The 15,955-nt window shown below is 44.8% G+C and overlaps 1 protein-coding gene across 4 annotated transcripts in view; it reads left to right on the forward strand.

Moving 5' to 3' along the window:
* Nucleotides 1–15,955, forward strand: part of RASSF4 (Ras association domain family member 4) — a 418,821-nt gene that overhangs the window by 189,970 nt on the left and 212,896 nt on the right. For all 4 annotated transcript variants that reach the window (XM_089680018.1, XM_089680016.1, XM_089680020.1 and 1 more), the window contains exons 5-6: nucleotides 10,153–10,298; nucleotides 11,535–11,602. In XM_089680018.1, coding sequence (XP_089536144.1) covers nucleotides 10,153–10,298; nucleotides 11,535–11,602 — 214 coding nt within the window. The remainder of the gene's footprint in view (nucleotides 1–10,152; nucleotides 10,299–11,534; nucleotides 11,603–15,955) is intronic.

The raw sequence follows: 15,955 nt of genomic DNA on the forward strand, positions 1-15,955 counted from the left end.
CCAAGGTATCTAGGGAAAAAGGTTTATGCTGGTTAGTATGGAATTAATCACTGCATAGCTAGATTCTCTGTGTGCCAAAGAGACTTATCTTAGTACTATTTGAGCGGTATCTCCTTTGTATAGATTTTAGTAGAGGAGTGCCAATATGGCAATAAAAAGGTAAAGGATAGAGGTCTGGAATTACCAGGCACCTAGAAACAGAAGAGGGGAAATGAAGATGCAAGATTAAGGGAGATGGGAAGAGCATAAAGGAAGTATGAGGTATACGAGTAAGAAGGTTTAGATCAGGGGTCAGTCAGAGCCATTTGGATCCGTTTCCCTCAAAAAAAACCTCTGGGACCAAATAAAACCCTTATGACATCTAAAATGAAGATAACACTGCATATATCGTTTTTTACCTTTGTAGCTGAATTTGCAGATTTCATCCACTTCTTGAAATGATTTTTGCTCAGAGCAGCCTTCCGCATCAGTTCCAAAATGGCTTTTCTTCTCTAATCTCCATCCAGATATTTTTCAGCAAAGGCTGTGTGTTTATTCTGAAAATGTCTTGCAGCATTCGACTTTTTGTTGTTTGCCAATATCTCACCGCATATTAAGCATACTGGTAAACAGTCTCGTCAGTAGTGAAAGCAAATTAATTTGCCCACGAACCGTTAAACATTCTGTTGTCTTCTGAAACTTTTCTTTTCCTGGATTTATCCATGGTTCGCCACCCTACTAGATTGGCTGCCCTATCACATTAAATCTCGTGTTGGTGGGGTGTTCGGCAGGGTGTCTGGTGGGGTGACCGACGGGGTGTCTGGTGGAGTGTCCAGCAGGGTGACTGGTGGAGTGTCGCACATTGCTGGATTTGACGTATATTTGCAGTGACAGGGAGCTGCAGCAGAGTGACCCCTGGTTTAGATAAAGCCATAATAAAGGGGGTGGAAAGAAATGAGAGAAGAGGGAGAGAGTGAAGTTGGGGTGCCAGTGAAGGGTGAAAGGAAGGGAAAGGGAAAGTGTTTGACCCATCTCCCTTCACTGGTACTCTAAGAAACAGTGATTTTGGAGTTTTGGTGATAAAATATTGCAGTATAGATGTGTTATGTATATTTGGATTTAGATAACCCATGGCTTACCTGGTTTTAATATAAATTTTCTGTTGAGTCTGTGATCACAGCCCTCAATTCATAAATGTGATTGACTGATGATTGCCACTCCTTCAGTGTGAGTGGGATGTCACTACACCATGCATATGGATAAGTGATTCTGCAGAATTCACTAAATGGATCATTAGAGCTCTTTTGTAAACAGGTAGTCGATGAGGGCATCATATAGAAGAAATATTTACAAAGTGTAAGCAGGAGATTGGCCAGTTATTTTGTGGATCATGTCTCTTATTGAGTTTTTGAAAAAGATACTTTTAGGGTAATCCCACCATACATGTAAAATAGAACCTATTTTGTTACATTCCCACCAACATTTATCAAAGGTCTTTGGATAGAGTTGGTGCAGTTTTGGGGGGCTTTTGTACAGGCGGCACACTGGGGAGCTGAGTCAGCGACCGGTCAGGCATCTGGATGGATCACAATATTAAAGTTGGGATCTCTCCAGAGTCTGGACTAGCTGAGTAATGTCATTCAACAGCAGATTTTAGTAGGAGTGCAGAACAAAGTCCACTCCTGTGATTCCCAAGAGAAGTAGGGCCAAAAGATCTTTGGCCCTACTTCCTTAAATGAACATGACCAAACATTTTGTTCAGTATGGGATTGAAAAAAATATATATATTTGTATATGTTGTGATATGGAGTCTATGATATATGCAATATTGCAATTTAACTAGTTGAAAGGAAATATTGTCAAAAATTAATTTTAGTCATACATATACAAAATAAGAAAATAAATGCAACAAACACTATACATTCACTTTCAAAGCTGGTAGCCTGCTACAGTCACACAGACACCCATATATTTTCCAGTGCCAGATTCTTTAGGAATAGTCCAGTTAACCTAACAATATGTCTTGGAGTGTTATCCCATGAACCTATTTTAAATTTTGAACCTAATGCCAGCATTACTTCCTTTAATATGATTTTGAAAATTTGTACGATAATCTAAGATAAAACCTGCTGAGCATTTTTTTTTTCGCTAGACATAATGATGAAGAGGTAATAATAACTTTTTAATTACTGTTATAAATGCTAGCAGTTCAATAAACATGCTGTTAAGGGTTTAAAAACACAAGCCAATGCAAAAAGGATCTTATAAAGAATAAAAATGTAATCTCATAACAATTTGCTATTTTCATATGTATTTAAAAAAAAAAGTATCCAGCAGTCATTTAAGGCAGCCTTTCTCAACCTAGGGTTCCTCCAGAGGTTGCTAGGTGTTCCTCTAGCAATGAGCAATGTCTGCCTCTCAGATAAGTTCCCTTTGACACCAATGATCTTTTTAGCTATCTATAAGGGGGTCATTCTTCCCAATAACCACAAGTGTAAGGAGCATTTTTACCTCTGACCATCACACTAATGTATCATGAGTTGTAGATAGTAATTTTTAGCAGGGGTTCCCTGAGACTGTTAAGTGATTTCAAGGGTTCAAGAAAGGCTGATTTAAGGCATTCAGAAAGAGAAATATTCTCAGCCATTAAAGTTTTTGCTTACCAACAACTAAACAATTACATATTTTCTGTAAAAGAACGATTAATTGTGGGACCGGTGAATTATGGCTCATATCCAGCACACTCTGGTAATTTTCCTTTTGCTCTTGGAATGGGTGTGTATTGTTCTTTAATATCACTATATTGTGAGAAAAATTGCTTCCATATTTATCTCAGACTTTTGAATCAGGCACCCCATTGATAGCCATGTAGATAAAAATTAGAACATACGGGAATATCAAAAATTAGAATGTAGAAAATGTATTCTGTTTCTGTAAGGGTGTGTGTATCACACACCAGTATATCCTATTCGCATGCTCGCTGGAATCTGGCGGCTGCATATAAATGGCCATGTGAATGTAGCCTAAAAGCTGGGAACCCGTCCCTGTTAAGGAATGGCTGAATACACATGGAAGCACTAACTAAACTACCTCTTTTGGTCAATATATAGCATTATGTACTGATTTCTTTCTATGGTTACTGTAATAGCGGAAACATATGATGCAATAGACCTGCAAGCTAATAAAAACAGCATTTACTTTTAAAAAGAAAAAAAAACTGCATGCCCTTAACCTAACACTTTTTAATACAGACTTGCAGAATGTACATTCTTTATGGTCAGATTTTTGTGAATTAAATCATAAATAGTTAGTGCAGATATGAATGTATTTATTATAGTTATAGTGCTGATGGGTTTGTTGAAGGCTACCTCTAATATATTAAATTCTATTTTATATGCAGCAGAGACCTGTAGTAGCAACAAAGGGCCTAAAGTGGTATTAAACCCCAAACTAAAAATGTAATATATTGCAGCTTATCAATCATTAGATGTTGTGGCTGCATTCCTTTTCTTATTGTAGTCTTTTTCCCCTCTCTTTTCTGCCCAGTAACACATCTCCAACAACAGACACCTTTGGACAGCAGCAATGTCAGTCTGGGGGTAGGGGCTTGTTAGATGAACTAGAAGATTTAAACACACTAACAAATGGAATCCAAATTCCAGCTCACACTTTTTACATGGTTATGGCATCAGTTTTGCTCCTTTAGGATAAAGATTTTCCATGAATAAATACAAGCTGAAAATTGTAAGCACCCCTGTCAGTGTTAAATGGTTTGTTACAACCATCTAACTGCTACATCTGCAGGTCAGCTTGTTGACTAATTAGCTAATTGGTTAGATAACCAGAAGAAAATAAAAAAAAGCCTAAAACAAAAAAACTAATGCAGGCATCATGTGTAAGAACTGGTAAGCTGCAATATAATAAATGTTTGCTGTTTTGGTTTATTACCACATGGGGCAGCAGCACTGTAAGGGCTCTTTGCGACATACATGTGCATGCACAACTGGAATGGTCAGTGCTGAGACTTGGTTTGGGGTTGCCTTACCTCTGAGCGATGGGACAAGGTGTGGCATGCTTGCTATTGGGGCTAAACAGTTCTTCATTTTCAGCTTATTAAGGACAAGAAGTAAAATTGGGACTCTATTGTGCAAGTTACAATTAAATAAGCAATTAGCAAAGTATTACACAAACTGAATAGCTGGGGTGGCTATTACACATAGACATAAGAGTAAAATCATTAACTGATGGTCTGAGATTCGTTGAAGAATGAGGAAAAAAATAAAGTGTAGGCAGAAACTTTTCACTTTACAAGATGGCTTTTTTACTGTAAAGAGACATAGAGAAGAAACAGTTTACTTATACCAGCTCTGCTAAAAGTGATTAAGCAGTGCGACACCTTTGATTGGTACATGTGTAAGAATTGTATTCCGCTTAAAAAGAGGAATCTCATACCACAAGGCCTCCGGATTAAGAATGATAATTCTATTTGACACAAAAGATAATGGCCTGAATTTGGATATGGGATTCCTCAACCACTATCCGACAGCTTTATGACTATCTATTAGCTGAAGCTTGACCCCCTCTGTGTGAGTGTAGTATTCCCCCCCCCTCCCCCCTCGCTTTTGATGTATCTTATCTGTAGCCTTTTTTTGCTGTTTGCTGAAGACAAGCAGACTAAGAACATGGATTACTGGAACCATGTCCTGTGGTCTGATGAGACAAAGATAAACTTATTTGGTTCAGATGGTGTCAATCATGTGTGGTGGCAACCAGGCGAGGAGTACAAAGATAAGTGTGTCTTGCCTACAGTCAAGCATGGTGGTGGGAGTGTCATGGTCTGGGGCTGCATGAGTGCTGCCGGCAGTGGGGAGCTATGTTCATTAAGGGAACCATGAATGCCAACATGTACTGTGGCAAAGCATGATCCCCTCCCTTAGGAGACTTGGCCGCAGGGCAGTACTCCAACATGATAACGACCTCAAACACACCTCCAAGACGACCACAGCCTTGCTAAAGAAACTGAGGGTAAAGGTGATGGACAGGCCAATATATATATATTACGATAGCATAATGTCTTAATGATTATTAAAGTCTCAGGAATTCGAAAATGGCTGTAGTAAGTGAGTGGCATTAAGAAGTGAGGTAGGCAACAGTTGCACTTCAAATAAGTTTGATTGTATTGCACAGACTGCATTCTCATGTCTCATTTTCATAAACTTAAAGGGTAACTCCACTGTCATGGGAAGAAAATACCAAACAGAAAAAATAATATAGCATATACAGTGGGGCAAAAAAGTATTTAGTCAGCCACCAATTGCGCAAGTTCTCCCACTTAAAAAGATGAGAGAGGCCTGCAATTGGCATCATAGGTAGACCTCAACTATGAGAGACAAAATGAGAAAAAAAATCCAGACAATCACATTGGCTGATTTGGAAAGAATTTATTTGCAAATTATGGTGGAAAATAAGTATTTGGTCACCTACAAACAAGCAAGATTTCTGGCTCTCACAGACCTGTACCTTCTTCTTTAAGAGGCTCCTCTGTCCTGCACTCATTACCTGTATCAATGGCACCTGTTTGAACTTGTTATCAGTATAAAAGACACCTGTCCACAACCTCAAACAGTCACACTCCAAAGTCCAAAGGGGAGAGAGGGGGAGGTGGCATTGTTATAGGTGACGCTGAAGGAGCGTTGGGATAGGTAGGAGGAGAACCAGGAGAGAGCAGCGTCCCTGATGCCAAGGGAGTGCAGTTTAGTAAGCAGGAGAGTGTGTTCGACAGTGTCAAAGGCCGCGGAGAGGTCAAGGAGCAGGAGGACAGAGTAATGGCCATTAGCTTTGGCGGTTAGCAGGTTGTTGGTAATTTTAAGTAGGGCGTTTTCGGTGGAGTGTAGGGGAAGGAAGCCAGACTGTAGAGGATCAAGGAGGTTATCAGTGAGGTGGGCGCTTAGGTGATTGTAGGCCAGACGCTCAAGGAGCTTGGAAGTGAATGGTAGCAGGGAGGTGGGTCTAAGGTTGTTCAGGTCAGTGGGGTCAAGGGAGGGTTTTTTGAGTATGGGGGTGATGTGCGCGTGCTTTAGAGGGGAGGGGAAAGTGCCAGTGGAGAGGGAGAGATTGAAGATGTGGGTGAGGGAGCGAATGATGGAGTGGGGGGGGTGACTGGAGGAGCTGTGAGGGGATATGGTCCAGGGGGCAGGTGGTGAGGTGGGCTTCAGTGAAGACCTTAGAGACCTCCTCAGGGGTAGCTGGGCTGAAGGAGCGGGGAGGTGATAGTGTGCGGGGCGTTGGGCATAGTGGGGGGTAGTGTGGCTATGAGGTCGGAGGAGGGGAGGGTTGAGGGGATGATGGAGGGTGGGGGGCTGGGTAGAGAGGTAGATTGTGAGTTGACAATGTCCTTACGGATTGCGTCAATCTTGTTTTGGAAATGATTGGTAATCTCGTGGGCGGTGAGAGAGGTGCTGAGTGGAGGTGGGGGGGGAAAGAGCAGAGATTTGAAAGTGGAGAGGAGCCGGCGAGGACAGGTGGAGAGGGTGTTGATAAGGGTTACGAAATAGGCTTGCTTGGCGGCATGCAGGGAGGTGGTGTAGGTGAGGAAGGCGGCTTTGTAGAGGGAGAACGCGCGAGGGGATCTGGTTTTGCGCCATAAGCGCTTGTTTGAGACGTTTCGTATGGTCGTTTTGCCAGGGTTGAAGCGGTCGGGGTCTGGTGTTAAGCATGGTTAGGGGTGCCAGGGAGTTGAGGGCAGCCGATAATGAGTCGTTGTACACAGTAGTGGCCAGGTCAGGGCACAACAGAGGGAGGATACTGTCATACAGATGGTCAGTTGCCGGGTGGAGATGGGTCGGGTTCAGATTGCGGAGGTTGCGGGTGATGGTTAGACACTTTGGGGGGGGGGGGGAGAGTTAAGGGAGGGGGAGATGGAGAATGTGAGGAGGTGGTGGTCAGAGAGGGAGGAGGGGGTGTTAGTGAAGTCGTGGGGGGTGCAGAGGTGGGAGAAGACGACGTCCAGGGTGTTTCCATTGGTGTGGGTGGAGGTGCTGTGTAAGCGCAAAGGAGGATTTTAGGAGGAGGAGTTGGGAAGTAGCCGGGCTGTTGGCATTGATGGAGATGTTGAAGTCCCCTAGGATGATGGTCGGTAGCTCGGAGGAGATGTCTCCGGTGGTTAGGAGAAGGGTGAGGAAGGTGGCATGGGAACGGGATGTGCAGGAGCGTGTGGGTCTGTTGGTGGTAGCGTGTGGTTCGGCGGGGGAGTGGAGTATCAGGAGGAGGTGGTGAGAGCCGTAGAGGGGAGAAGGAAGAAGTGAGTGTGCAATGTAGAGCTGTTTTGGGGAAGTAGGGGGGTAGAGGGAGGCAAGTTTGGGAATGGAGGAGAGGAGAACGAGGAGGAGGAGTGTAGGTGGCATGCTAGGGTGAGCGGAGGTTTCAGTCAGGACGTGAGGATGGGGAGAGTCCGTTATGCCATGTCGGAGATCCTCAGTGTTCATCAGTGTCCAATCGTAGGAGGGGAGTGGTGGGCGGCTGGGGCCGCAGCTGGCTGGTTGCAGTCTGCGGGTGCTGTAGGCCGGCGTCCGTGGGTGTTGTGGCCACAGCGTTGGTGGGTACAGTGGTTTGGCGCCTGGACGAGCCGTGGGGCGTGGTGTTTGGAGGTGTTGTAGGCCCGGCGTCAGGGGGGTGCTGGAGGCCCGGCAATGGGAGGCGTTGAAGGCTCGGCGTCGGGAGGCGATGAGGGCCCGGCATCGGGAGGCGATGAGGGCCCGGCGTCGGGAGGCGTTGGGGGCCCGGCATCGGGAGGCATTGATGGCCCGGGGTCAGGAGGAGCTGAGGGCCCGGCGTCAGGAGGTGCCGAGGTCCCGGCATCAGGAGGTGCCGAGGTCCCGGCGTCGGGGGGTGCTGAGGGCCCGGGGTCAGGGGGTGCTGAGGGCTCGGCGGCAAGAGGTGCTAGAGGCCCGGCGGCAGGAGGTGCTAGAGGCCCAGCGGTGTCCAGAGTTGGTGTGGGCTGATGTCCAGAGGTGGAATGGGCTAGGCTTTAGTGGGCGCCTCCGCCGGATGGAGCAGGGCTCAGGGCTGTGCGGTGGCAGGGGCACGGCTGAGTGGAGCATGGTGGGGAGCAGATGTGGCAGCGGTGGCTTACCCACTCGGGGGCCGATGGCGGCTTACCCTCTCCATGCCAGTTGGGGTGGTTGCTGCTTCCTTGTATCTGCGGAGCCCGGGGCGGGGGGTCTCGGCGACGATCCTCGGCCCTCCGCGGTTCACGGTCCTCTGTGGTCTGCCGCGGCCGGTAGGACAAGACGCGGCTTCAGGGGTCCTGGTAGGCCACAAGTCGCCGGATCTCCGCCGGAGGGACAGCGCGCCGGAGGGCGGGGTGGTGGGCTTGCGGTCCCTGGTGGGGTGGTGGGCGTGCGATCACAGGTGGGGTGGGGTGGTGTGTTAGTGACCCCTGGTGGGATGGTGGGCTTGCGATCCCTGGTGGGATAGTAGCCTAAGGTCCCTGGTGGTTTGCAGTCCCTGGTGGGTAGTGGGTACCCCTGTTTGTGTCCCTGGTGGCTAGCGGTGTGATGGCGGCTGGGCTCCCTGGTGGGGTAGTGGGTGCCCCTGATAGAGTACCTGGTGTCCCGGAACGTCAGGATGGCAGCGGACCCCTCCTGGGTGTCAGTAGGACCGGTGGGGATGGTTGCAGCTTTTCTGGAGGAGCAGAGGCGTCCCGCCGCGATCCTCGCCGAGATTCCGGCCACGGCCGGCAGGAAACACCGCAGCTTCAGGTGCTGTGGTAGGCCTCAAGCCGCCTCGGCCCGCCGGAGCTCCGCTGGAGGGACGGAGTGTCCAGGGCCCCTTCAGGGTGTTGGTGGGGACTTCGTGGCAGCTCAGGGGCCCAGGTGGTGGCGGATGGAGTGTGGGGGTGCCGGAGCTGGCGGTCATGCGGCTGCTCCGGGCGCCATCTTATGTATGAGAACTGCAAATGCATCACCTGATTAATAATGAAATAGTCACTCCCATTCAGATTCACTCTGCACAAATAGAGGTTTTCCTTCAGAGACAAAACAGGAAGGAATCTGCAACAAAGTTTGTTAAAAATCCTTGCATTGTACATTGATCACCCAGAGGATATTGCTTTTTCTCAACAAAAGTGGAGTAACTCTTTAAGTACAAATAATTATATATATTCAGACTCATCCACCTCACCAAGCGCTCCACATCTGCCTCCCCCCTCTGCCAATCCCTTCATTGGCTCCCAATTGCCCAACGCAAGTTCAAGCTGCTAACCATGACCTACAAGGCCATTCACAATGCCGCCCCGAACTACATAACTGACCTGATACCCAGATACTAGCCTCCTCACAGGACCTCCTGCTCTCTAGCTCCCTGGTCTCCACCTCCCACGCCCGATTGCAGGACTTCTCCAGGACTTCCCCATCCTCTGGAACTCCCTACCCCAATCCATCAGACTGTCACCTACCCTCCTCACCTTCAGGCGAACCCTGAAAACCCTCCTCTTCAGGGAAGCCTACCCCAACCTCACCTAACACCCGACCTCACCTAACAACTAACCTCCTCCACTCCACCCACCACTCCATCCCCCACAGCCATCTCCTCCTGTGCCACCTTCCCCTCCCTCCTAGATTGTAAGCTCGATAGAGCAGGGCCCTCGAACCCCTCGTGTAGTGTATTGTTACTGTCCTGTCTCATGTTATGTCCCCCTTGCTACTGTACAGCGCTGAGCATACCCTTTGGCGCTATATAAATACTGTATATTATATATATATAATTTTTTTTTTTTTAAGAAACAATGTGAGAAAGAAACCTAGCAGATATTAAAGTGGTAGTAAACTCTTGTGTATTTCTTTAAAAAAAATATATCTCCCTGTAAGTTAAGAGCATAATGTCATAGTATGCATTACATATAGGAACGGGATGTGGTGGTGACGTCACCGACTGGAAAAACACTGAATATCTCCTAAGCAGTGCACATTAAGGAGATATTCCTTGTACCTACAGGTAAGTTTTGTTATAAGCTTACCTTTAGGTACAAGTGTTAAAGCAGTGTTTACTACCACTTTAAGCAGATATACATATGCATTGGATCCGGTAATAAATCAATGGCTTGTATTGCTGATTTTTTTATACTTGTGTATCCTAATCACAAATGCTTATACTCCTTACTATGTGTCCTGTTAGGAGGGTGGAGAACTTGTGGTGGAAGGTCTTCTGAATATATCTTGGGGTCTGCGGCGCCCAATAAGACTACAGGTGCAAGATGTTAATGAGAGGATATGTTTTAGCTCTTCAGAGGCCTGGAGCAGGGCATCGCAAGGAAAACACAGGTAAACATTTATAATTAAAAAAATAAAAATAATATTTAAAAATAATCATATTTGACCAGAAACTTGTACTAAGATTAACTACAAATTTCTTAAATCCACAGCTAAAAATGCAAGTCAACTTCACCTCTGCCTTAGAGAAACTCCTATTATATGCTAAAACTACTTCATACCATTGCCCTCGATTGGGCTCTGCTAGTAGATTGTAGCCAGGTGACTGGTAGATCGCGGTCTGGGCTTGCTGACCCGCCATCCCAGAGCATCAATGCAATGCAGAGGGACTACTTGTAAAGTTGCAGCTGTGGTAGGGAGTAAGAGCCGCATAAGCCGATGCCTCCTCTGTAGTGCTGGCTCCTGTCCTATGTGGAGTGATACCAATTGCACTCCACCACTTATCCCAGCTATCGGTCTCCAGAATGGTACCAGCAGCAGGAAAGAAGAGATATTCAGTTCAGTGTGAAGCAATACACTGGTCATAGTAGTATAGGGTTGCTTTCACACTGATAAGCTGCAGTTTACTCACACCGTGGGTGCAGTGCAGTGGACAGTTATTTGCCAAAAATATTGGCACCCCTGCATTTCTGTCAGATAATGCACCACTTCACCCAAAAAATTTTTGCAATTACAAATGTTTTGGCATTCTCATTTTTTTCTTTTGCAGAAAAACATTTGTAATTGCAACAAATGTTTGGCCAAAGTGGTGCATTATCTGACAGAAATGCAGGGGTGCCAATATTTTTGGCCATGACTGTATACACAAACTGTATATATGCTGTATACACAATTTTAAAATAATTTTATTGAACAATTAAACACTTATAGCAAAGCTCAGCATGCAATATACAATATGGCCATGCATCAAGGCAGGACATACATAGTTTCCTCACCTACACTTGCAGTTTGTGGATCACAACACAAGTATGCTCCAGACCGAGGTAAAGCAAGAGGAGGATACAAAGTATACCCTAACATGGGAACCTACCCACTAATATTTATCTCTAAAATACATGCATAGTCAGTGACACAAGATGATACAACTGGAAAACAGTGTGCAATAATTACAGTGATACACTGCTGTATCAAAAATTTGCTAAAGGTCCACACATGGACTTCTAATCCCATAAAACTATTAGCATGTAATATATTCCATATATTAAAAAAAAAATCTAATTATTGGTCTGTATAAATGTGTTAAGTTTTCTAATTTGTATACATTCACTTTAAATTATTTTTTTTCAGCATAGCATTACCTATTACAGAACAGCAGAGCAATATAGAAGAGGAAAACAACAATTCTTCTGGCAGAGGTAAGTAATCTTTTTTTGTATGATATATATACACACACACACACACACATACACACACAGTGGATTTAAAAAGTATATACACCCCTGTTAAAATGTAAGGTTTCTGTGATGTAAAAATATGAGGCAAAGATAAATCATTTCAGAATTTTTTTCCACCTTTAATGTGACCTATAAACTGTACAAGTCAATTGAAAAACAAACTGAAATCTTTTAGAGGGGGGATGTAAACATAAAAAAACTAAAATAATGTGGCTGCATAAGTGTGCGCACCCTCATATCTGGGGATATAGCTATGATCAGAATTAAGCAATCACATGCAAAACCATGTTAAATAGGAGTGAGTAAACACCTGCCATCATTTTAAAGTGCCTCTGATTAACCACAAATAAAGTTCAGCTGTTCTAGTATGTCTTTCCTGACATTGTCTTAGTCACATCCTACAGCAAAAGCTTCCAAAGCATCAGAGGGATCTCATTATTAAAAGGTATCAGTCAGGAGAAGGGTACAAAAGAATTTCCAAAGCATTAGATATACCATGGAACACAGTTAAGACAGTCATTATCAAGTGGAGAAAATATGGCGCAACAGTGACATTACCAAGAACTGGATGTCCCTCCAATATTGATGAAAAGATAAGAAGAAAACTGGTCTGGGAGGCTACCAAGAGGTCTACAGCAAGATTAAAGGAGCTGCAGGAATATCTGACAACAATCTCCCGTATACTTCATATGTCTGGGCTATGGGGTAGAGTGGCAAGACTGAAGCCTTTTCTTACGAAGAAAAACATCCAAGCCCGGCAAAATTTTGCAAAAACACATCTGAAGTCTCTCAAAAGCATGTGGGGAAATGTGTTATGGTCTGATGAAACCAAGGTTGAACGTTTTGGCCATCATTCCAAAAGTAATGTTTGGCGCAAAAACAACACTGCACATCACTAAAAGAACACCATACCCACAGGTGAAGCATGGCGGTGGTAGCATCATGCTTTGGGGCTGTTTTTCTTCAGCTGGAACTGGGGCCTTAGTCAAGGTAGAGGGAATTATGAACAGTTCCAAATACCAGTCCATATTGGCACAAAACCTTCAAGCTTCTGCTAGAAAGCTGAACATGAAAAGGAACTTCATCTTTCAGCATGACAAAGACCCAAAACATCCAAGTCAACAAAGGAATGGCTTCACCAGAAGAAGATTAAAGTTTTGGAATGGCCCAGCCAGAGCCCAGACCTGAATCTGATGGAAAATCTGTGGGGTGATCTGAAGAGGGCTGTGCTCCAGAGACGCCCTCGAAATCTGACAGATTTGGAGTGTTTTTGCAAGGAAGAGTGGGCAAATATTGAAAAGTCAAGATGTGCAATGCTGATAGACTCATACCCAAAAAGACTGAGTGCTGTAATCAAATCAAAAGGTGCTTCAACAAAGTATTAGTTTAAGGGTGTGCACACTTATGCAACCATATTATTTTATTTTTACTTCCCTCCACCTAAAAGATTTCATTTTGTTGTTCAATTGAGTTGTACAGTTTATAGGTTACATTAAAGATTGAAAAAGTTCTGAAATGATTTATTTTTGTCTAATTTTTTTACATCACAGAAACCTGACTTTTTTACAGGGGTGTGTAGACTTTTTATATCCACTGTACCCTTCAGGGGGAACAGACATAATGAAGTCCTTGCGTAATTGGATTCCGATTATTTCAATTTATTGAGTGCAATTTTATTTTTTAAAGTGAGGGCCTTTCTATATGTAATTTTCAGTCTGTCTTTATACTTCAATATTTTTATTGAAAAATTGGTATACAGTAGAATACAAAGATATAGCAGCAATTGCCACCTACATGGTGAAATGGAGTGCACAATCGTATTCATAGAACAGTTAAACATATGAATGAAAAACATTATTAGACATTGGTGATATGTAAAAAAAACACCATCTCCACCATGTAACAAACTGTCCATTAATCAATGAACCCAGATAATGCAACAGAAATGCACCAAAAGTATACAAACAATTCAAAAGAAGAGAAAAAGGAATTAAGAAGGGGGAGAGGAGAGAGGGAAGGTCAGCTGCAGTACTTTTCAGATATAGAAATATAACTTATCCATGGTTGCCACGTCACCTCAGATCTAGAGACATCATTATTGACAATGCTTGTAAGTTTATCATTTATCATTATCCAATTAAGTTTTTGTTTAACCCCGTCTAGCGGGATCAGTGATTGTCTCCAACTTCTAGCTATGGTAATGCGTGCCGCCAGTACGTCAAGGTCCTACCTTTCCTCAGAGAATGTGTTGCTCCATGTGCTGGCATCCATCTTAAGTTCCTGCAAAGCATGGTGGGAGCCTTTATGCTTTCAGGCCTCTGCGGCTCCTCCTCCAGAAGGGTGTGGCTGATCACATTTAAGCCTGCTGTCTACAGTTGCTATTTGCATTCGTGTCCTGTATGTTCCTTTGCAGCAAGCTCTTGTTCTGTTCTCGTTGCTCTCCTGGTAACCGACTTGGCTTGGACAAGACTATTCTCTGCTTTATCCCAATACCTGACCTCCCGTTGCTGAACCCGGCCCGTGACCTGAGTATTCTTGTCTACCGTCTTGTACTGTTTTCTCCGTTGTTATCGACCCGGCCTGTCCGACCATGCTATACGTTTTCCATCTGGCTCCCACCAGCTGTACGCCATTGGCGGCAGTTGTTACCACAGCTGGGGTTACTCGGGGGCCGCGACCTGGTCTCAGGCTGCGTCAAGTCCATCCCCACCATCAGGGGCCCTGGTGAAGGGCAGCCTGGGGCTTAGACTCCGCGCCCTGAGGGACTCTGTTCTGTGAGTAGCGACTGTCGTCAATGGCTGCGTGACCTTGCCATTAGGCCTGCCTGCCCATTCCACCACTCCTGCCCTGACACAGTAAGAGGTATAAAATTAATTTAGTCGATTTTTTGGGAACGTCAGCGGATAGCAAATTAAATAATACCACTTCTGGAGATCTACGAATATTAATTTCTGTTACCGAATAGATACAATTAAACATTCGGATCCAGAACCTGTTTACTACCGGGCATTTCCACCAGATATGGAACATAATTCCCTCTTGTCCACAGCGTCGGAAGCAACTAGGTGATACAGAAGGGTAAATTTCAGCAAGGCGCGTAGGAACCAGATACCAGCGAAGTAGCGTTTTATAATTGGATTCAATAAGAACCGTATTGATCGAAATCTTTGATAAAGTATGTGCCGCCTGCCGCCAAGTATCCAGGTCCAATGAGCGATTCAAATCCCCCTCCCATTGAGTCATATAAGATAATTTCGTGAGTGGATCAACAAGGAAAGCATAAAGAATGGACAAATGACCCCTCAGCATTCCAGTTGCCCCACAGGAGACCTCTAAGGGAGTGAGTGAGCAAGGTTCTGAGAGTAATTTGAGTTTGCTAGTGATAAAAGAGATAAGTTGGTAGTATCGAAACAATTCCCCGGGAGGCATCTGATACTTTATCAAAAAGCACTGAAGTGAACAAGGACAAAGCCCATCCAGGTAGTCTCCAATACGTAGCAAGCCCTTATTCATCCACCATTGGAACACCGATGGCCATAAGCCAGGAATAAACTCGGGATTGCAAAATACCGGAGCCAGAGGGGTATGTGGGGAGAAAACGGTTTGCAAGCTCGCCATCTATCCCGCACCGTTAGTGAATAGGACAACGTAGGACACAGAATAGGAGGACGCAAACGACTGGGAATCCACATGAGAGCACCAGTAGAATAGGGACGATAAGATAAGGCCTCAATCCCAACCCATTGGGGGACATACCCCCTGGCCGTAGTGCAAGATAACTGTGCTATTTGAGCCGCCTGAAAACAGGCAAAGAGATTAGGAAGTCCCAAACCGCCATGCTCCTTTAAGGAAAACAAGGTTGACCTGTTAACCCTAGGACGTTTTCCCCTCCAGATGAATCTGGAGACTGCTGCTTGTAATAATAGCAATTCCCGTTTGGGAACCATGATCGGTAGCGTCCTAAAATAATACAATAGTTTCGGTAGAAAGGTAATTTTAAGAGAATTCTACCAAACCAGGAGAGTGAGAGATCCTGCCACTTTAGTAAGTCAGATTTGAGTTGTTTGAAGAGTGGGAGATAATTGGTCTTATATAACGTTAAAATAGATTTCGTGAGGTGAATCCTCAAATAGGGGAGAGAACTAGAGGCCCACTGGAAGTCAAAATTGTCCTGGAGGTAACGGAGCTTGGAGTCAGGTAACAAGATATTTAAGGCAATCGTTTTAGAGGAATTAAGCGTTAGACCAGAGGCCTCGGAGAAATGATGAAACAGGTGGAGGAGACCAGGTAAAGAAGCTCGAGGGTTAGATATAT

Source organism: Staurois parvus, unplaced genomic scaffold (genome assembly GCF_062004578.1).
Source record: "Staurois parvus isolate SC_StPar_1 unplaced genomic scaffold, SC_StPar_1.0 ptg000234l, whole genome shotgun sequence".
In the NCBI taxonomy this organism is placed as follows: domain Eukaryota; kingdom Metazoa; phylum Chordata; class Amphibia; order Anura; family Ranidae; genus Staurois; species Staurois parvus.